Here is a 23024-nt window from a genome sequence, read left to right on the forward strand (position 1 = left end):
AAGTAGATATCTATGCATTCAAATTCCCAAATAAATCTAACTGTACTAATTAAATTTATTTTCCTTGAGGCAATGTTCTAAGTCTTCCCTCATATTTTGTAACAGACATCTGAACTTCCCTTCAAGTTCAATTAAATTTCTTTTCCTGAAGTCACCACCAGTCTAGTTGGGGAGAAAAGGGAATTGAATAACAAAGGGATTACTGTAAAGAGTAAGTGGGAGATCTAAAACATTCTTGTGGCAGAAGGCCAGCCTTGTGTGTTGTAACCAAAGCTCAATAGCTGAGTTCCATTCTCATCAATTAACAAACATTTAAGTAAGTACTTGATTAGATCCACTATGGGCAGGATACCGTAGGTCTTGTGGGTATTAGAAACCAAGTCAAGCAGAACTGTTGTCCCCAAGTGACCAAGTGTCTGACAAAAACTGGAGTCAGTACCCCACACAGTAACACACAGTGCTGTGGTTTGATCAGAGGAGCTGGGTACAGTTAGGGCAGAAGTAGGAAACAGCATAGGAAGGTAAACCGGATCACGTTACACCTGACTTCAGGTGAGCCGTTTGTGCTGTCCCGAAATCCTATGACATTCCTCAAGCCCATTCACTCCCCCACATTCTGGGATGACTCTTTCACACCTTCTCTCTCCTCAACTCCAAGGAGGCCTCCTCCCTAGTCTCACTGTCTGCCTCTGACCTTGATTCGAATTTCACTGAAAAAACCCCACACAAAAAAGGAACAATCAGAAGAGAGTGTCCACAAACTCCCACCACTGCACCCGCCTGCCTCTCCCCTTCATGCACTCCTCCTTCTCCTCTTTGACAACCCTTCCTGCCTCAATAGATGGCAACATCTTCCTTGTCTGCTCCATCCAAAAGCCTTGTAGTCACCCTTTCTCTCATATCCCACTTCCAGTCCAGCAATGTCCCGGCAAGTCCTATCAGATTACAATATCTTCAGATTACATCCACAATCTGTCCACTTCTTGTCACCTCCACTGAGACCTCCTGGGTCTGGGCCACCATCATCCCTTCCTCATGGATTATGGCAATAGCTTCCCGTGTCATCTCCTTGCTCTTTCTCTTTTCCCCCTACAATTGGTTTTCAACACAAAAGCCACAAAGATCCATATGCAATGTCACGTCCTGGTGCAAAACTCTCCATGGCTCCTGTCTCATTCAGAGAAGAATGTTAAGTCTTTGCAATGGCTGACGAGGGCCTACCGTCGGGTCCCTGGAGCTTCCCTTCCTTACCCTTCCCCCCTTCACTCACTCTGCTTTCATACACCTAGTCTCCCTTTTGTTCGGTGAACACCTCCAACATGCTCTTGCCGCAAGGACTTGGCACTTGCTCTCTCCTGTGTCTGGATGCTTCTCCCAGGTGCTTGCAGAGCTGCAATAGGACCTTGCTTGCTAAGCACATTCATAATGGCGCCCTTCACTCCCTGACTCACTCCCTCAATGATGTTTCCTGGGGTCATCTCCCATGTAAACTGCTGCACTCATTTCCTTTCTCAGGGTCTCTTTTTTGAAAGATTTTTATTAAAATATAGCTAACTTACAATATGATATTAGTTTCAGGAATACAACACAGTTATTCAATATTTACATACCTAAATAAATGACCACCATGATAAGTCCAGGAACGATCTAACGCTGTACCAAGTTATCACAATATTATTGACTATGTTCCCTATGCTGTACATTACATCCCCATGACTTATTTGTTTTATACCTGGAATTTTGAACCTCTCATTACCCTTCACCTTTCCCGCTCTTTTCTAATTTTTTCAATTACAGTTGACATTCAGTATTATTTATGTTAATTTCAGGTATACAGCCTAGTGTTAGACATTTATATAATTTAAGAAGTGATCTCCCTGACTAGTCTAGTAACTACATGGTACTATACATAGTTATTACCGTATTATTGACTATATTCCCTATACTTTACTTTACATCCCCAAGACCATTTTGTAACTACCAATTTATACTTCTTAATCCCTTCACCTTTTTCATCCTACTCCAAAACCCTCCCCCCATCTATCACCCCAATAAATCTAGTACCCATCTGTCATCATACATCGTTATTACAATATCATTGACTATATTCCTTATGCTATACCCTACATCCCCATGACTACTTTGTAACAATCAATTGGTACTTCTTAATCCCTTCCCCTTTTTCACCCCCCCAAGCCCCCTCCCATCTGGCAACTATTAACACGCACTCTGTATCTATGTGTTTGCTTCTGTTTTGTTTGTTTTGTTCTTTAGATTCCACATATAAGCAAAATCATATTTCAACTGTCTTTCTCTGTCTGACACTCTCCACTCAGCACAATACCCTCCAGGTCCATCCATGCCACTGCAGATGGCAAGAACACTCTCCCATCCATGGCTGACAATATTCCATTATATACTTGTATATGTATCACCTCCACTTTATCCATTGATCCATTGAGGCAAACCTAGGCTGCCTCCATATCTTGTCCATTGTAAACAATGCTGCAATAAAAATATGGATGCACATGTCCCCTTGAAGAAGTATATTGGGATTTTTTGGATAAATACCCAGAAGTGGGATTACTGGGTCCTCCTTTGTCTTTTGTTATAGTCTTTGTTTAAAGTCTATTTTGTCTGGTGTAAGTATAGCTACACTAGCTTTTCTGATTGTTCCTGTTTTCGTGAAATATCTCTTTCCACCCCTTTACTGTCTGTCTGTGTCTTTCAATCTGAAGTGAGTCTCTTATAGGCAGCATATGTAAAGATCATGTTTTCTTATCCATTCAGCCCCCCTATCTTTTGATTGAAGCATTTAATCCATTTACACTTGAAGGTCCTTGCTTTGTAGGTCCTTGCTTTTCATCACTTTGAATATTTTGTGCCTATTCATTCAGGCCTGCAAAGTTTCTGTTGAGAAAGTATCAGACAGTCTTACGGGAGCTCCCTTGTAGGTAACTAACTACTTTTCTCTTGCTTTTAAGGTTCTTTCTTTGTCTTTAACCTTCAGCATTTTAATTATGATGTGTCTTGGGTTCATCTTGTTTGGGACTCTGCACCTCCTGGGCTTGTATATTTATTTCCTTCACCAGGTTAGGGAAGTTTTCCATCATTATTTCTTCAAATAGATTTTCAATTCCTTGTTCTTTCTCTTCTCCTCCTGGTACCCATATGATGTGCATATTGGTATGCTTGATGTTGTCCCAGAGGCCCCTTAAACTAGCCTCAATTTTTGGATTCTTTTCCCTTTTTGCTGCTCCGATTGGGTGTTTTCTACTACCTTGTCTTCTATATTGCTGATTTGATCCTCTGCTTCATTTAATCTACTGTTGACTCTCTCTAATGTATTCTTTGTTTCCGTTATTGTAATCTTCATTTCTGACTGGTTCTTTTTTGCTTTCTATCTCCATTTTTACGTTTCCTATCTTGTTGTTGGAGTTATCCCTGAGCATTCTTATAATCAGTATTTTATTTTTTCTTGGAGGAGAGGCTGTTCCATAAATATAATCAGTGTTTTGAACTCTACATCTGATAGATTGCTTGTCTCTACTTTGTTTAGTTCTTTTTCAGGAACTTTGTTCTGTTCTTTCATTTGGGACATATTTCTGTCTCCCAATTTTGGCTGCCTCCCTGTGTTTGTTTCTATGTATTAGGTAGGGCTGCTCTGTCTCCTGGTCTTGGTAGAGTGGCCTTATGTAGGTATATGTGGGGCCCTGTGGCACAGTCTTCCTCATCGCCTGAGCTGGGTGCTCCAGGTATGCCCCTTGTATGGATTGTGTGTGCCTTCCTGTTGTAGTTGAGCTTTGGTTGCTGCTTACATGTCAGTGGGAGGGACTGACCCTCGAGCTGAATGACTGTAAAAACAGGCTGTGACTACAGTGGAGGAACTGTTGTGCAGGGGTTGACCCTATGGTACAAGATTCGCTTCAGCAGGGCTCTGGTGCTTGCCTAGTCTGCCCTTTCGGTGTTTCATCCTTAGAGGTGACCAGGTACTGCTTTGTCTCAGTCTAAAGGTGGCCATCAGGCATGCCAGCCAGAGCCCCTACCTCAGGCCAAGTTCAGCTTCAGCCTGTGCCCCAGCCTGTGCCCTGCCCAGACCACTTGGCATGAGCCACAAAGCAATCCACAGATGTGTGCCACTCACATTGGGCTTGAAGGTGTCTGGAGAGGCCAAGCTGTGAACTGAGGCTGGCTGCTGCTAGTAATGGGCTTGGGGATGCTCAGGAAAAGGTACTGGACATGTTGAAGCCAGATGCTGTTTGTTTGGGTTTTGAAAACTTTTGACAGATTTTACAATCGTCTGCAGCATGCGCCAAGACAGGCTATTTGTATGGAAAAGCCACTGAAAGCAGCCTGGGTGTGTCCTGAAGTTGGATGGGGCAGGGCTTCAAGTAATCACCAAGATTGGGAGGGGGCAGGCACTACAAAGGAGCAATGGCTTCTGCCAGCACTTCTGTCTGGGAGAAAGCTGTCCCTCCAGCCCTCGTCCTGGAGCCAGACAACTCAGCTCTTCCTTGTATGTCCCTGGTGCCTTTTAAGCTGCTGCCCCAGGGCTGGAGCTCAGAGCAAGTGAGTCTATTAGTAAGACCATGCATGGGCCCTTTAAGAGGAACATGTGGGACTCCCGCTGCCCTTCAGCTCACCCAGCCACAATCTCCACTGGTTTTCACAGCCAGTAGTTATGGGGACACTGTGCTGGGGAGCCTCATCCCTCCGGGAGGAACCCCTGAAGCCAAGATATCACTCCTAAATTTAAATGGTCAGACATGGGTGTGGGACCAGCCTGTTCCCACATCTCTAACTCTTGTGGTCTCTTTATGGAGAACTCAAATAAAACTATAGGCAACTGACTGCCACTGAAGGTTTTCAGCAAGTTAGTGATTCATAATCCAAGCTCTGCTTCGTTTTCTTAATCAGTGCCATTGCAAAACACAGACTGGAGTAGAGAATAATGGGGGGTGAGGAGCTTAAATAGGAGATACCTCAAGGCACCTGCCATTTGCCCTGAACCTGGGCATAGCAGTGTGCATAGGAAGTAGAAAAAGACTATGGAGCATAACATTTTATTAAAGTCAAACAAAAATTAGTTTACTTACCTTGTATATCTCCAGCTATTGGATCTTCCGGACTTGGAGTAGAAATGGGAAAAATGGGAATTCCTAGACAAATAGTTTATTAAAAGACACAGAGAAGGATTAAGGAGACAGTAGAGTAAAATACTAAATTGCACTAACTAGGAAGAAGCCTTCTCTAACTCAGTGAAAAGTGGTATATGGAGACTAATTTAAAGAAAGTCAATATTCTTATATTTAAAATGCATCTAGTAATTGAAACCAGGCTGGTCAGACATTCTGATTTGTATATTAATGAACAGAAATGAAAATTTTGTGCTCACAATATCTAATTTTCAGTCTAAGCAGGAATAAACTTGGGTTTGTTTGGGTTTTTTTTTTGTTTTTTTTTTAGCATCTTTATTGTTTTTTATTTTAATGTAAAAATTTGAGACTAGCTTTAAAACAATTTTTTTTTTCAATGAAAATGGGTGCTAGTTTAATAATTACCCTGGGACAACAGCTGTGAGTCAGGACATATAGTCACCTCATTTACACATGTCCTGCCCCCACTTCCGCACAACTCCATTCTGCTTTTCCTGTGATTGTAGAGTGTGAGGGTGGGAATGGGCAAGAAATAGTGCAGCAATGAGGAGCTTCATCATGAGACAATTTTTTTTGTCCTTACACCAAAGTACAGCTTTTACACTGTTGCAGAACAAAACCACGGTCCTTGTCACAGTTTGTGTAGCAATTTCACAGACTCATCCGCTTCATGTTCTGTGATGTTTCTAACAGATACATGTCTTTTCTCTCCAAGATGCTGAGACTTTCACTCAGATCATTGCAGTGGGGTGAAGTGGGGGCCCATGATAATTTGGCTCACTGGACAGTGAGGAAAAGGAGATACATCCTCCTGGTCACCCATGACATCTAGAAGCCCATGACATTTCTATGACATGGGTTAATGAAGAAAAGTCATACACATGGATTACTGTTAAGTCAAAGTTGTCAATATTTGACCCTTTTTACCTACTGAGATGGCAATGGCCATAGTATAACCTAACATTCTGGAGATAAATAGGACTATAAAACATACTTACGTAAGTTTTATGTCCCAAACTTCTGGAAATAAAACACATAAATACAACCTACCTGACCCCATTTCTGCCTCCCCTCCACCCACCTGATCCCTGCCTGCCGTGTTCTCAGGTATTAGTGCACAAAGCCCAGTTATGTGCCAAGAAGGGAGGTCTTTCCTTCCACAGTGGTACTTACTCAAGCAAAATGGGAAATTGTAGTATCCAGCTGCACACTCCTCACAATTGTCTCCGTGGAAATTCGGCTTGCAGGTACAGCGGCCGGAGCCCTGCTCACAGTCATCTGCATGCTCAGGGTTACAGCTGCAAGCTAAGAGAAATCACAGTTTTCAAAGGCTCAGTCCTTCACTGCAGTTAATAAGACAAGTATGTCCTCCTTGGGCAATGTTTAATCCTTTATCATTGGTCTACAGTCATTCTTGCAAGGGCACATCCTGTTTTCCACTTTACATGTGATTGATGATTCCCATTGACTAAACCCTATGGGCTATCAGAGATGAGTTTTATGAACATCCACACGGAGATGTTCTCGAGAATGGAGTTTATTACACTGGGCACGGTTCACCTCACCGCAGAAGAGGCAAAACCTGCACCAACTACAATCAGAGGGGCTGGGTGGCTGTTTGCTGTAGCTCCTGGCAGGTCTGTTGGGCACAGGCTCTCTTGGCCATGAGCCAGCTGTGAATGCTCATAGAGTGGTCATCGTTACACAGTTGTAATGCGGACACAGTGTGGGATGTCTAAACATGGATGTATAATCTGTGGGCAGCCTAGCAAGATGGCGCCCACAACCCAAATGCTAGATTCAAGTGATACAGTTTACTGAAGGCAGTTCTTGCAACCACAACCAACAGAAGTATTAGGTTTGCATTTCAGAGAGACATACTTGTAGTATAAGAAGTTTGGTACCACCCCCACTTGGGAGCTTCCCTGACCAGGCAAGTCCTCATCTTGGACAGCAAAAATACTGTCATAGCTCAGCTAAGCATACATCCCATGAAGAACTGAGAGACTGGAGAAACTGTTGGCATTAAGAACCCCTCTTCCCCCCAGCCTTACTTCTCCTGGTGTCTTTTGCTTAATTTGTCTTGGATTTATGTGTCCTGTGGATTCTTTATACTAAGCCTCTAATATCTCTAAGAGACCACTTCCTTGACAAAGAAAGAAACTTGAAAAGTGATGGAAAATTGAGGTTCCTAACAAGGTATGACTGCATTCATGATGTCTGTTTTCCTTGGTCAATGCTGATTGTTTGTGGGCACAAGAAACATGATGGACGTATTACTTCATGAGATGATACGGAAGGGGGAGGGAAAACAGGAACACACTTAACAACTAAGAATGTCCTAGAGAAAGACAGATCAGAGTTCACACATTCTTTGGAATTTGATGCCTTCACGTGTTAATGATATGAAGAATGAATTTGAAGGATGGTGGGCACAGAGATCAACTTCAGGACTGGAGTTGTTTTCCAATGGTGGCAGCCAGAGAACAGAAAAAATCCAAATAGATTACACAGATAGGGCAAAGTCCATAATCTGACCTCTGATTGGTAATTCCACAGGGGAAGAACCAGTGGTGTTTTGCTATATAATGGATGTGATATGAAATAGAGCCTCCAGACAGATACAAACTATATCCTGGGACTACCCGTTAGTGGCTCTGTCACCGGGGCTAATGTATTTAACTGCTAAGACCCTTTGGTTTCTCCAGGTCTAAAAATGAGAATAATGATACAATATCCTAAGTATATTGTGATAATTAAATGACATTTGTGAAACTATTTAGGCAATCCTTGCATATCACAAATGCTCAATAAATCATAGCTATTTTAAATATTATGAATATTATTAAATCCTTGTAAAATCTTTAGTATGTTGTCTTGATACTACTTCCGACAAAAATTTGATATTACTGGAGATCATAGAAACATGTGAAACCAACAAAAAATGGAGGAACTAACATTTAGTATAGGCCTAGTATGTGACAGGTCCAATACTTAGTATTTTCCTAAGGACTTTTGAGGGCATTTCATTTAATTTTAGGGAATACGCTATCATTTCTATTTATGTATAAGAAATCTGAGGCTCAGAGAGATTATGCAACTGCCCGAAGTCCCATAATAAGGAGTGAACCAATAATGTTAAGAAAGAGGGCAGGAAGGGAACTAATAACTGACCAAAATTTAGCCTGATGACCTCCCTGAAGCATCATACACAGTCTGAGACACACCAGGTTGAAATGAAACTTACGGATGCAGCCATGGGGAGCATCGACTGGAACACCGTAAGGGCGGTAATAACCCTTAGTACACTTCTCACAGTTTACACCAGCTGTGTTATGCTAGAAAGAAATAAAATAATTTAGAGGGAATAGTACATGGAAAGTCCTTATTTTGTGCTATTCATCCAGAAAAATAATTGTCATATGCAATTGTAACTTCAAATTCACTAAAAAAATAAAATAAAATAAGCACTGATCTTGACCTTGAGTCTCCAAGATTTACCACAAGACACTGGCATAATCTTGGCTCTGGTAATTTTTTCTCATTAATAGAGGGAATGAGAGCAAGTTCCATGAACAGGACAGCCCAAGTTTTCTCCCCTACCACAGAATTTGCTTAATGAAGCACCTGACATTTGAGTGAGAACGAAACCTCAAGAGGACTACTTTTCATAGCTTTATTCAGAAGAAGCGATGAATGGATAATAAATCGCCCTTAGGTTTGACCAAAGGAATAAACGGTCACGCGTGGTTTTTTTTTTAATCTCCTCTGCTTTTGAAAGAAATCACATATCCTCGTCTCTCACCATTCTAATTTTATCTGTGCTTTAGTCATGAAACCATTCTCCAAACATTTCTGTTGCATGAATGGAAAATGTAGAAATGAGTCTCACACACAGAGCTCATTTTAAAGTATAATACTAGGCAGCTTTTTATATTTCATGGTCAATTACTATAATTACCACAAAATCAAATTACCCAACATGCATCATCAGTTTCCAAGAACCATGTACTATGGATCTAGCTCAGTTCTGCCTCTTTTGCTCTCTAATTTGGAAACAATTAAAATGACATTGTCTTTCACTAATGAAAGGAAAGGCAACTGGAAGTTAAAAAGAACAAATATAACAAACTTTGATTAAAAATAGTCTGCATAGAAACACAGAGGGGAGGAGGGGAGAACAAAGACCCTTTCTGTATCCTGTCCCCCGTTTTAGATGGTTTTATTAATTACAGACTTGTATTTATTACCACTCCTTGTCCTGTGGGTGAAAATCTGAATTCACTTTAACACTGAGGTCCAAAACCACACTGGCCATTTCTCTGACTTAACATTTACATGCATAAACATTTTGGGCAAATAAGAAACAGCCATAGTCTACCCTCCTTTCCATCAAACGCAATTAACCTCTCAGCTCTGTTGCTTGCCACTATGACTTCTAATAGGCAGAGGGCATCAGGTTAACCTTGGTGCCCCAATTTTTCCCATTGGAGTAGGAAATAAGGAAAAGCTCTCTGAAATGGGCAGTCCAGGCTTTCTCTTATTCTATAGTTTGGTCAATGAAGCACCTGCCACAGAGAAGTTACATTTTTAAGACACAAGGAACAGCAACAAATGACAAAAAGAGAGGAACAAATCACCCTGCAGATGGAATAATGCCTGTAGTTTGCCTTTAGATCTCAGGTACTTGTCTAGGACCCACATCACACCCTGAAAACAATGACACACACCTTTATCCACGGACACCAAGATCATGGTTGGACCAAGGCCACATTGAGACCCAAAGACAATGGTGGCTCCCTAATTTCTCTATTGGAAGCACTGAGGAAGCAATCTTGCTGGGAGAGGTGGGTACTTGAATTTGTATTTGCATGACACTTCACAAGATGAGAAAACCTCAGCTGCCCAAGCTAAAGATACAGGCCCTGATGGAATCTCTGCAGAAGGTAAGCCCACCCCACACTTACCCTCTCCTTTGGCACCACCTAGAGAATCTTTCTATGGAATGCTCACCTAGAAACCTGGCCCTGCTCTGATACTTCTTAGGTCCTGATTCCTCCAAGCAGAACTTTCCCAAGGTGCTTTTCAATCTTCAGGTAAACCCCATCTCTGTTTCTCAATTCTTTGACCACGCCTACCATAAGGTTGCTGGTTTTCATTTCTGTGAACCTCAAAGCACATGGAGACTATTGGCTAGTCCACTTGTCAGCCACACTCTCCTGAAAAGCCTCCTATCTGATTTTCCTTCCTAAGGCCAACATGATCTGGCCTCTGTCACTTCTCTGACGTGTCTACCCCTGCTCACTCCCCTCCAGCCACACAGGGCCCCTTGCTCCCTCTCAAGGCCCTTTGCCCTGACACCTCCTCTGTTGAACGGTCCCCCCAGACAGATGCCTGGCTCCTTCACTCACTTCTTTTAGGTCTTTACTCACATGCCACCTCCCAGGAAACTGGTCAACCCTATTAAAAATGTCACATACCCCAAATCAATACTTAAAATGGCAAACTCAAGAACGAAAAATAAAACCAGTACCACATGAGCATGTAGCCATCTCTGATAACTGCTTGCCTGCATGATAAAGATCTGGCTCTCACATGCTGGCTGCTTGACCATCTGAAAGTCCCAGGCCTAGGTTGACTGTGTGATGTTTCCAGTTTCTGTCACCAGCCCAGAGCTGATGGCAGATATTTCAACATTCTCCCATTGCCAACACTATACAGAAAAGGTTCGGAACCAGCCAGGTTAGCTGGTGCTAGCAATTGAATGTTTGTGCTCCCCCTCCAAAAAATTGATCTGTCGAAGCCTAATCCCCAATGTGATGGTATTTGAACATGGGGCCTTTGGGAGGTGATCAGATCATGAGGGTGAAGCCCTCATGCTGGGACTAGCGCCCTCATTAAAAAAGAGATGATCTCTTTGTCCATGATGTGAAGAAGATACAACGAGAAGGCAGCCATCTGCAAATCAGAAAGTGGGCCCTCACCAGACACCAGATCTGCCAGATCCTTGATCTTGGACTTCACAGATTCCAGAACTATGAGAAAGAACTGTTTATTGTTTAAGCCACTCATTTAATGAACGGACTAAGACAGCTGGGTTTCTGATAGGAGGACCTTGCTATGGGGTATATGTGTTCTACCAGCAAATGCAAACTTCATCGTGAAGCATCACCTTGTAGCTCACCAAGCCAACTGACCCTGCTGTAGCCAACTGACCCCCTCTCCTCCTCAAGACTCCCCATGTCCCTCTGTATATGGCATAAGATAGGGTTACATATGTTTCCCCAAATAAAGAGCCAATTGTATCAGCATCATTTATGTAATATTCCTCTTTCTCTTCTATTAGAAATGCCAATTTTACCATAAACCAAATTTTAACATTTACATGAATTTGTTTTTAGATTCTCTATTAGGTTCTGTTGAACTATTTATCCTTGCATTGAATCCATACTCAAATAGATTCATGGGATGTTTTGGTATCTCGGAAGACAAATTTCTCCCATAATTATTCATTTTTTCTAAACTGTCCATTCTGATATGTTCTTTTATCGATCAGAATGTTAGATTCAGCCTGTCAATCTTCATTAAAAATCCTCGTGGAATTCAGATTGCAATTGCAATGAATTTAGAGATTGGTTTTGGAGAAATGTTATATTTATAATATTGAATCTGGAAACACATTATGCCTCTTTATATAGGTCTTATTTTATAAACTCCAATCAAGTTTTATAGGTTTGAATGCAGCTCCACAGTTAATTTCTGTTTTTTCTTGGAGTACCTCCAAATTATTCCAGGATTCACAGCTGTGGTCTCCTGAATGTATGTTTCCACTTTCTATCTTTTTGGAATCTCTTGAAATTCCTGGTCTGTTGATGACACTTTCTTATTTTTTATGCTTTTATGGATTCTGGAAGGAGACGGTGTTTTGCTTTTTTAATGTCTTTTCTGATATATTGTGGGATGCATTGCGAGAAGGAATGCAGCCATATATGTTCCCTCTGTTTCTTGAGCCCATCTCTTAGCTTTATGTGCTATGTTCATATATGTATGTATGGGAGACAGACAATATGGAAATAGTGAGACCAATACATCAAGGACACAAATCAATAGGGAGCAAGCTCAAGACTTAGATCACAAGTCATGCCTCCACGAAAGAAGCTAAAGACTCTGTTTTAGTTATTGGGGGTAAAGTATCTTTAAGCATCATCTTAAACAAGTTGAGTAATCGTCAATCTTAAATAAAAACATCAATATTTCATCAAAGGGAAAGAAATTAAAGAATCAACCCAAAAATGTGTTCCTTGCTCTCCTCTCCAATATTTTATTATGAAAAATTGCAAGTTTTACAGTGAACACCTAGGCACACCTATGTAGAGTTTACTGTTAACATTTTACTGTATTTGTTTTATCACATAATTTACCATCTACTCATTCCCTATCCATCCACCAGTCCATCTTATTTTTTCTGCATTTCAAAATAAATTACAGATATCAGTCAGTTTAGCATGCATATAATTAACTGGAGTTCAACGTTTGTTTATAGTTCTTTGGTATAAAATTTATATACAAATGCAAAACTCTTAATTGTATATTCAATGAGTTATAATAAATGCATATACATCTGTCAACCCCAAATCTCTATCTAGATATAGAACAATACTATCACCCCAGAATGTTCCCCATGATCTTTCCGAGTCAATCCCCATCACCAACTCCCAGAGTCAACCACAGTTCTGATTTTTTTTCCATTATTGATTAGTTTTTCCTGTTCCAGAATTTCACTCAAATGGTCCTAATACTATGGGTTCTTTGTTGGAAGTATTCTTTCACTTAGCATGATGTTGTTAAGATTCTTGCATGTTGTTGCATGCATTGGTAGTTTGATCCTCTCTATTGCTCATTGGTATTCCATTGTTCAAATATGCCAGAGTTTGTTCACCCATTCTACTATTGATGGGCACCTGGGCTATTTCCAGTTTGGTGCTATTGTGCATAAAGCTGCCGTAAGTTTTTTGTAAACATACATTCCTGTTTCTCATAGACAAATGCTGATGAGTGGAATTTGTGAGTCATGGAGCAGGTGCACGTTTAGTTTTATTTATAAAACTGCCAATACATTTTCCCAAAGCAGTTGTATCATTTTCCATTCACACCAATAATGCATGATAGCATGGATGCTCCACATCCTCACCAAGATTGTTGGTAAGTCATTGTAACTTTAATTTGCATTCCTCTGATGACTAATGATTTTAAATGCTTTGTTGTAGGTTTATTGTCCATTCATATGTCTAATTTTGTGAGGTGGTTGTTCAAAGCTTTTGAACAACCAATAGGTTCTTCAATCAATAGGTTGTTTAAACCTATTTATTGGGTTATTTGTCTTTTTGTTATTGAGCTGTAGGTGTTCTTTATACATCCTGGATACCAACCATTTGTCGGATTTATGTTTTGTGACTATTTCCTCTATGTGTGGCTTCCTATTTATTTTTTTAGTAGTGTCTTTTATGAACATAAGTTTTTAATTTCGATGTTCTAATTTGTCAATTTTTCATGGTTATTGCTTTCTGTGACCCAAGAAAACTTTGCTTATCCTTTGAATTACAAAGGTCTTCTCCTATATTTTTCTCTAAAGCTTTATAATTTTAGCTTTATTTTAGTCCAATCTGAATCAATTTAGTTTTTGTGTATGATTTGAGCTAAGGGTCAAGACTTATTTTTTCCATATAAATACCCAGTTATCCCAGAACCATTTGTTGAAAAGACTTTCTCCCCTCCCCGACACTTCCCATTGGATTGCTTTGGTATCTTTATCAAAAACCAAATGTATACATAAGTGTGCTGTTTCTGTGCTTCCTATTGTCTATCCTTATGTCAATATCACACTGTTTTGATTGATGTAGCTTTATAGTTAGTCCTAAAGTAAGATAATACAAGTTATTTGACTTTATTCTCCTTTTTCAAGATGGCTTTAGGTGTTCTCAGTCCTTTAAATAACCATATAAACTTTAGAAACACTTGTCAATTTCTACCAAAAAATCTGCATTAAATCTTTAGATCAACTTGGGGACAACTGATATCATAATAATATTGAGTCTTCTAATATATAAATATATTATATCTTTCCATTTATTTAGGTACCTCTAAATTTCCCTCACCAATGTTTTTTAACTTTAGCATAGAAGCCTTGCATGCCTTTTGTTGAATTTATTCTTAAGAATTTTGTTTTTTGACACTATTTTAAATTGAATATTTGTTTCATTTTCCTAGTTTTTGCTACTAGTATACAAAAATACAATTAATTTTTAAATATAATTTCCTTGTATCCTTATTAATTTATTTATTAGTTCTAGTAGTTGTTTTATATATTCCTTAAGATTTTCTACATAAATAATCATGTCATCTGCAAATATAGGCAGTTCTACTTTTTCCTTTCCAATCTTAATGTCTTTTATTTCCTTTTCTTGATTAGTTCAATGGTTAGGACTTCCAGGGCCCTGTTTAAAAGAAGTGGTGAAAAGTAAGCATCTTCGCCTTGTTCTGAATCTTTAGAAGGAAATAGTTCAATATTTCACCACTAACATGATGTTAGTTGTAGGTTTTTCATAAATGCTTTATCAGATTGCAGAATTTCACTTCTATTCCTAGTTTGCCAAGAGCTTTTATCATAAAATAGATATTGGTTTTGTCTAATGGCATTTCACTTGATTCTTCTCTTTTATTCTGTGAATATGATTAATTATACAGATTGACTTTTGAATGTTCAATCAACCTTGCATTCCTGAGATAAACCTTACTTGTCATAATGTATTATCCTTACAATATATTGTTGAATTCTATTTTCTCATATTTTGTTAAATATTTTTGAACCTATGATGTTCATGAAAGATACAGGTCAGCTATATTATTTTATGTAATGTCTGTCAGGTTTTGGTATTAAAGTTACACTAGCCTCATCAAAGTTGGGAAGTATTCTCTTCTCTGTTTTCTGAAAGAATTTGTGCAAGATTGGTGTTGTTTCTTCCTTAAATATTTAATAGAATTTGGCAGGAAAACTATCTGGGCCTGGCACTTTCTTTGTCAGAAATTTTTGATAATGAATTCCATTTTTTTCATAGATATATGGATATTCGTATGTCCTGCTTTATCTGGTGTCAGTTTCCATTTATTTAGTAAGAAATTTGTCCATTTAATCTAGGTTTTCAATTTTGTTGCCATAAAGTTGTTCATAGTGTTCTTTTATTTTCCTTTTAATGTCTGTAGTCACTCTAATGATAAAGTAATTTTGTATATGATACTGGTACTTTATAACTGCCTTTTCTTTTTCCCTGATCAGTGCAACTGGGAGTTACTAATTTTAATGACCTTTTCTAAAAACAAGCTTTGGGTTTTGTTAATTTTTTCTTTTGTTTGCCTATTTTCTCTTATGTTGAATTCTGCTCTTATCTTTATTATTTTCTTCCTTCTACTTACTTTGGATTTATTTTGCTCTTTTTTTACTAGCTTCTTCAGGTGGAACTTTGGGTCACTGATTTTAGACGTTGTATTCTAATATAAGTATTTAAAGCTGTGAATTTCCCTTGAAGTACTGCTTTAACTGCATCACACAAATTTTGATGTGTTGTGTTTTCATTATTAAAGTCACTTCTAATTTCCCTCAAAATTTCTTCTTTGATATGGATTATTTAGCAGTGTGTTGTTTCAAATATTGGAATTTTCCTAGTAGTCTATCCTAATAAACTATTATTATGAAATTGTCTGTTTTCCCTTTTTAATTTTGTCAAATTTTACTGTATGTATTTTAAACCTCTGTTATTATGATTGCAATGTCTCCCTGACGAATTGACCTTTGTATTGTTATGAAATGTCTCTATTAATCTCTGTTAATGCTTTTTGTACTGAAATCTATTTTATCTGATATTAATATCACCAATCTATCCTTTTAATGTTTATTATATATTTAAAATATTTTCTATTCATTTATTTTCAACATATCTATGTCTACATGTGTAAAGTGCACCTCTTATAAGCAGAATATAGTTGAGTCTTGCTTTCTTATCAATTCTGATAACTTCTGTCTCTGAATTGGAGTGTTTAGTCCATTATCACTTTATCTATTTATTGATATGGTTGAAAAATAAGTCTACCATTTTCATATTTATTTTCTGTTCACGCCTTCATTTTGGTGTGTGTGTGTTTCATCCCTCTCTTCCTTCTTTCCTCCCTTCTTTCAATTATTTGTATATTTTTAAAAACTATATAAATTTACTATGTAAATTTACCAATTGGCCTTTCCACTATACCTCTTTGCATTTTGCTAGTTAATTGCTTTAGGAGTTACGTACATCCTTAACTTCTCACAGTCTGATTAGGGTTAATATGATATCACTTCATGTAAACTATAGAAACTTTACAGTCCTATATGTTCTCCCTGTTATTTATGCTATAGTTTCTTATGCGTTATATCTACACACATTATAAATCCCACAAGACAATGTTATAATTTTTACTTTAAGCAGCCCTACATATTTTTTAAGAAAAAAATTTAAATAGTCCTTTATATTTACACAGACGTTTATGATGTGATATTCTTCTTCCTGAAAACCTGAGTTTCCATCTGGTATCATATCTCTTTTTTTGTTTTGTTTTGTTTTGTTTTGTTAACAGTGCAAAATGTTTATATTTAGAAGTAGCCAGCTGGACTCAGTTTAGATGATCCCAATTTTGTTGGCAACATCCAAAGTAACATCCAAAGCATAGTCACAAGCCAGTCAAACATATGCCTTCTTCTCTCTATCAGGCCTGATCAGGGTGTTGACCTTGGACATGTCAATGTCATAGATCTTCTTCACAGCCTGTTTGATCTGGTGCTTGTTGACCTTGACATCCACAATGAATACAAGTGTATTGTTGTCTTCTATCTTCTTCATGGCTGACTCGGTAGTTAGGGGGAATGTGATGATGGCAAAGTGGTCAAGCTTGTTTCTCCTGGGGGTACTCTTCCAAGGATATTTGGGCTACCTTTGGATCTGCAGTGTCTTGGGCTTTTGGAAGGTGGGTGATGTGCAAATCTGTTTTCTGTGGCTGTGGACGCCTTTCAGCACTACTTTCTTTGCTTTCAACGCCTTTGCTTTGGCTTCAGCTTTCGAGGGGGCAGGAGCTTCCTTCTTCACTTTCAGTGCCATCTTCATAAAAAGCTGGTATCATATTTCTTTAACCTAAAGAACTTGCTTTAGCATTTCTGGCTTTATTTTATTGATGAAACATTTTTCTGTTTGCTTTCCTTCTTGAAGGATATTTTTGCTAAGTAAAGAATTCTGGGTTGATAGGTCTTTGTTTGTTTGTTTTTCCTTTTAGCACTTTAAAAAGACTGCTCCACTATTTTGTGGCCTTCATAGCTTCTGAGAAGTCTACAGTCATTGTAATGTATTGTTTTTATCTGTCTACTTTCAAATTGTCTTTTGTTTTCAGCAGTTTGACGCTTAGGTCCAGAAGTGGTTTTCTTTGTATTTATCCAGCTTGGTGTTAACTAAACCTCGTGAATTTTAGTCTATTGAAAAATTTCCTGGTATTGTTTTCTTTTTTGTTCTTTATTATTATTATTATTCATTCTCATTTTTCTTGGAACTCCAATTACATCTGTGTTAGACCTTTTCATATTCTCCCATAAGTTCCCAAATTGCTGTTTGTTTTTTAAAAATCTTTTTATTTCTCTTCTTCAAACTGGATAATTTCTATTGATATGTCTTCACTGACTCTTTTTTCTATTTTCTCCATTCTGCTAGTAGACCCATCCAATGAATTTCCAATCTAATATAATTCATGTTTTAGTTCTAGAATTTTCATTTGGTTCCTTTTATATTTTTATTTCTCTCCTGGTATTTCTTATCTTTTCATTCATTGTAAACTTATTTATACTTTTGAGTACAGTTATCACAGTGGCTGTAAAATCCTTAACTGCTAATATCAACATCTGGGTCACCTCAGGATTTATCGCTATTGATTATCTTTTCTTTTCAGAATAGGTCACATTATTTTGGTTCTTTAAATGTTGAAACATTTTGGATTGTATCCTGGACACTGCAAATTTTATGTTGTAGAGACTCTGGATTCTATAATATTTCTTTAAAAAATATTGATATTTTTTATGAGACAATTAACTTGACTTTACCGAAATTGCAAACTCTGACTCTTGAGTGGTAACTCAAATCTCAAATAAATTGTTTTAGTTTAAGCTGAAAACCATCCTATGCACAGATGGTTCTGGGGTCAGTCAGAAACTTGGGGAGAATTTACACATAGAGTTAGGGACTTCCTCTTGATTTCTTTTTTTTCTGGACCACCTACTCACTTTTCATACCTTGTGGTTGCCCTAAGCTCTGTCGTCTTATACTTCAGGCCAGAAGACTCAAGATTTTCTAAAGGAACTTTAGCCATACCATATGGCACCAAATTTGGTCTGTCCTCTGGCTAAAAGTCATAAAAACATGTAATTCGCCCTATGCTGATCCTTTTTGCTAAGTGGCAGCTCCTCTCTAGTATCTTCCCACTTAAGTTTACTCCCCAGTGCCTTCAGATCATTGTTTGGGGAGAGAGGAGGACTTTTGTTTTTTCATTTTGTTTATAGTTATCAATGGGAGGTTTGGGTCTTGTTGGAGCCACTAAACCATAACAGAAGCAGAAACTTTCTCCTTGTTTCTTGATTGTGAATGTAATGTAAAAATCAATTATGTTGAAATATACACTTAGAATGGGTAAAATGGTAGATTTTATGTTATGTATATTTCACCACAACAACAAAAAAAATTTAAGTTAATTATGCTAACTAACTACCTAACTTAAGCAAAGACACTTTAAGTTTAAATTGGAAAAAAACTGCAATGAACTAATCAAGATTTTAATAATTTCAAATATAAAAGTGTTTTTGCAGAGCCACTTTGAAGAAAAAAAAAAGGACTATATTGATGGTTTCTGGAACAGCAAAGTATAAAAATAATATCCCTAAGAGGAGGAACAAGCTTTTCTGAAGACACATTGAGGGGCTTGATCTTTCATCTGGAGAAAGTGTTTCACCTACACTTCCTAATCCAGTGCTTCTGCATCTTTAATGTGCATACAAATCGCCTGAGGGTCTTGTAGTGCAAAGTCTTAAGAAGATCCTGGGCTCTTCACTTATGTGTGAAACCCTGTGATTTGTAACAAGTGTATGAATTACATTTTATTTGTATTTTAATTATCTGCAATGACAGATAACATAAAATGTGTCGAGCGGGAGACAAGTGGAGAATTGTGGTTCTCTCTAAGCGTGTGTGGCTCTGGTTCTATACAAATGGGCATCTCATGAAAAGAGTACCTCATTAATTGTAACATTAACAAAACATCACTAAGTGACAACACAGACCAAATTTATGAACATTATATCCTCTTCTGCCATGTACTCCTCTTGGCTACTTTTCAGTGGACCCAAGTGTCCTTTAGAAGGGATGAAAAGTCAGTATTTCTTATTTGGTGTCTATGACATCATTAGTTGATCATGATATATTTCCTCACTGAGTCTAGATTCAGAATTGACCTGAAAACATGACTTAGAATCAGTACTGAAATTCACACCTATTTGCCTTCCTATCTTAGAGATTTCTACCACTAATGGGTAGCAGTCAGGATAACAACCAGGAATTCTCCTCTCCATATAGGCAAAGACCTAAATGAAGAACATAATCAATGAAATCTGGACAAACATGTCTCAGTCCATTTTCCCTACAATCACTGAATTACACCTAGCTAACAAGAATTGTCATGTACCAAAGTGGGAAAACGGTTTCAGAAAATACTTTCAATTGCATATCACTTACATGACATATTTTGGGGAGAAGGGTTTAATTAATACTCATTTCCTACAGTGACACATCCACTTTGCTTTAAATAGTACCTCACCTGACAATTAATGCAGACCCCTCCACCTGCATAGATGCCTTGGATATTCACGCTTGCCTGCTGCTTCTCAACTTCGGGATCATAGTAACAGTCCATGGCATGACCGTGGCAGTTGCATGCTGAAAAAGGCATTCTATGTTAGTATTCCATCATGACTACGACACACTTAGTAGTAAATTCTCCCAAATAGTATTACTGTTCATTGAGCTACAATAAAGTCTGCTCTGGAAACCAGGACACTCTCGGTGGAAAATTTTAGGCACTTTTAAACAAAGACTAGCCTATAATAACATGCAATTTACAGCTTCTTTCATTTGATATTATGTGGGAGAGGGCTACCTTTTAAAAAAATTATATATATATATACACATATATATATATATAAATTTTTATATATACATATATATATACATATATAAATTATATATATACACAAAAATTTAAGATAAACCAGAATGCCAGTTAAGCTTCACGCACAAAGAGAATATCACTATTATTGCTATTACTACTACTAACAAGAATAATTGAGCTCTTGGTACACTATGAAAAGTGATTTACATGCATCACTTTTAATTTACAAAATTCAAAGTGATTTTTAATTTTTTTAATTTTATTTATTATTTTTTATTAGTTTCAGGTGTGCAAACAACGGACATTTATACCCCTTACAAAGTGATAATCCCAACAAGCCTACTACCCATCTGACACTGTACATAGCTATTACAATACCATTGACTATATTCTTTATGTTGTATTTTACATTCTGTGATTACCGTGTATCCCCTGAAAATAAGACCTAACTGGAAAATAAGCCCTAGCATGATTTTTCAGGATAACATCCCCTGAACATAAGCCCTAATGCATCTTTTGGTGAAAATCTTAATATAAGACCTGGTCTTATTTTTGGGGAAACACGGTATATATTTTTAAATTATAGTTGACATTCAATAGTATTTTATATTAGTTTCAGGTGTACAGTGCAGTGGTTAGGCATTTATATAATTTATGACTTGATCTCCCCAATAAGTCTAGTACCCATCTGACACAATAGTTTTTACAGTATTATTGACTATATCTCCCATACTATATTTCACATGCCCATGACTATTTTGTGACTACCAGTTTGTACTTCCTAATCCCTTCACTTCTCACCCATCTCCCCAAACCCCCTCCCTTTTACCAGCCATCAGTTTTTTCTCTGTATCTATGAGTCTATTTCTGTTTTCTTTGCTCATTTATCCTGTTCTTTAGATTCTACATATAAGTGAAATCATGTGGTATTTGTCTCTCAGTTTTACTTATTTCACTTAGCATAATATCCTCTAGCTCCATTCATGTTGTTGCAAATGGTAAGATTTCATTGTTTTTTATGGCAGAGTAATACTCCATTGTATAAATGTACCACAATTTCTTTATCCAATCGTCTATTGATGGGCATTTCAATTGTTTCCATACCTGAGCTATTGTGAATAGTGCTCCAGTAAACATAGGGGTGCATATATTTTTTCAAATTAATGTTTTAGATTTCTTTGGATAAATATACAGGAGTGGAATTGCTGGGTCATAAGATAGTTCTATTTTTAATTTTTTGAGGCACCTCCAGACTGTTTCCCATAGCGGCTGCACCAATTTGCAATCCCACCAACAGTGCACAAGTGTTCCCTTTTCCCCACATCTTTGCCAACACTTGTTGCTTGTTGATTTATTGATGAAGGCCATTCTGACAGGTGTGAGATGATATCTCACTGTGGGTTTTAGTACGATATCTCATTTAATCTGCATAATAACTCTCTAAAATGGGTATTATTATCCCTCTCACCTGGACAGAGATGCTGAGGTTTAGAGAGGTTAAGGGATATGCTAATATTTACATAGTTTGTAAGTAAAAGAGGCAGAATTCTGACCTGTCTTTGACTCCAAAGCCTATTCTCTCAGCCCATACTCCAAGCATTTCATCTCAGCACTAATTGTAACAGCAATAAATTGGAAACAATCTTACTGACTAATTATATGGAAATAGCTAAGCAAATAACAGTATATTTGCCCGACTCTTCTATGAGGTCAAGAACTGCTTGTATTTTGTTTGCAATAGAGCACATTCTCTGGCACATAGTGGGACTTCAACAAACACTTTTTGGATACACATAAATCCATAGAATGACAATACTATGTACAATCAAAAAGGAGGTCAATGAGTTTTTAATAATATAGGAAAATATCTAAAAATATCAAGTGAAGAAGATCAGAACATAAAATTGTATAAATAATATACTCTTGACTATTTAAGCCATGCATGAAAAAAACACTAAAATACCTAACAAGATATTCATAGCGGTTTACTTTGGATAGTAAAATTATTGAAGATTTTCCTTTTTTAAAATAATTTCTGTGTTTTCTTTACACAAATAATGTATGATACTTCTAAAATTAGAAAATATAATTTAAAACCTACTTAGGATTTTTATCATTGCCAAGATGAAAAAGATCTAACATAAGTAAAATTCTTATTCTCTCTTATGCAGAAAATCAATTCATCACCCAGAGTCAGTTTTCCTTCTGGGTGGTGAGCACACAATGTGATAGATAGATAATGTATTAATATTATAGAACTGCACACTTGAAACTTATGTAGTTTCACTAACCATTGTTACCCCAATACATTTAATTCTAAAAAAAAGAAAATCAATACATTATATTCTACCTAGATCAAATTTTCCAAGTCTTTCTAGTAATTTGTGGGTTTTAATCAAGTTCCCAGATAAATCTATTAGGAAAAAAGATTGAGTTAGAATTTCAAAGTACTCCGTTTTTAAAAACCTGAGCACTTTATTATTTTCATTTTCTCAGTTAGTGCCATGACTAAAAACATTCCAGCCATTTTTATTTACTATATCAGTTATTTCTTAAGAAGTCTGTTTATTTTGAATTGGAGTCATT

General features: G+C 37.4%; 1 protein-coding gene and 1 pseudogene across 1 annotated transcript in view; both read right to left on the minus strand.

The window, feature by feature from the left end:
• LAMA3 (laminin subunit alpha 3) overlaps window positions 1–23024 on the minus strand; it is a 258618-nt gene that overhangs the window by 169772 nt on the left and 65822 nt on the right. The window contains exons 8-11 of the mRNA XM_074339734.1: window positions 20088–20206; window positions 8404–8494; window positions 6330–6461; window positions 5097–5159 (exon numbers count right to left, since the gene is read on the minus strand). Of these exons, the coding sequence (XP_074195835.1) occupies window positions 5097–5159; window positions 6330–6461; window positions 8404–8494; window positions 20088–20206 (405 nt within the window). The remainder of the gene's footprint in view (window positions 1–5096; window positions 5160–6329; window positions 6462–8403; window positions 8495–20087; window positions 20207–23024) is intronic.
• Window positions 16862–17344, minus strand: LOC109452373 (large ribosomal subunit protein uL23; annotated as a pseudogene).

This window comes from Rhinolophus sinicus, linkage group LG09 (genome assembly GCF_036562045.2).
Source record: "Rhinolophus sinicus isolate RSC01 linkage group LG09, ASM3656204v1, whole genome shotgun sequence".
Lineage (NCBI taxonomy): Eukaryota > Metazoa > Chordata > Mammalia > Chiroptera > Rhinolophidae > Rhinolophus > Rhinolophus sinicus.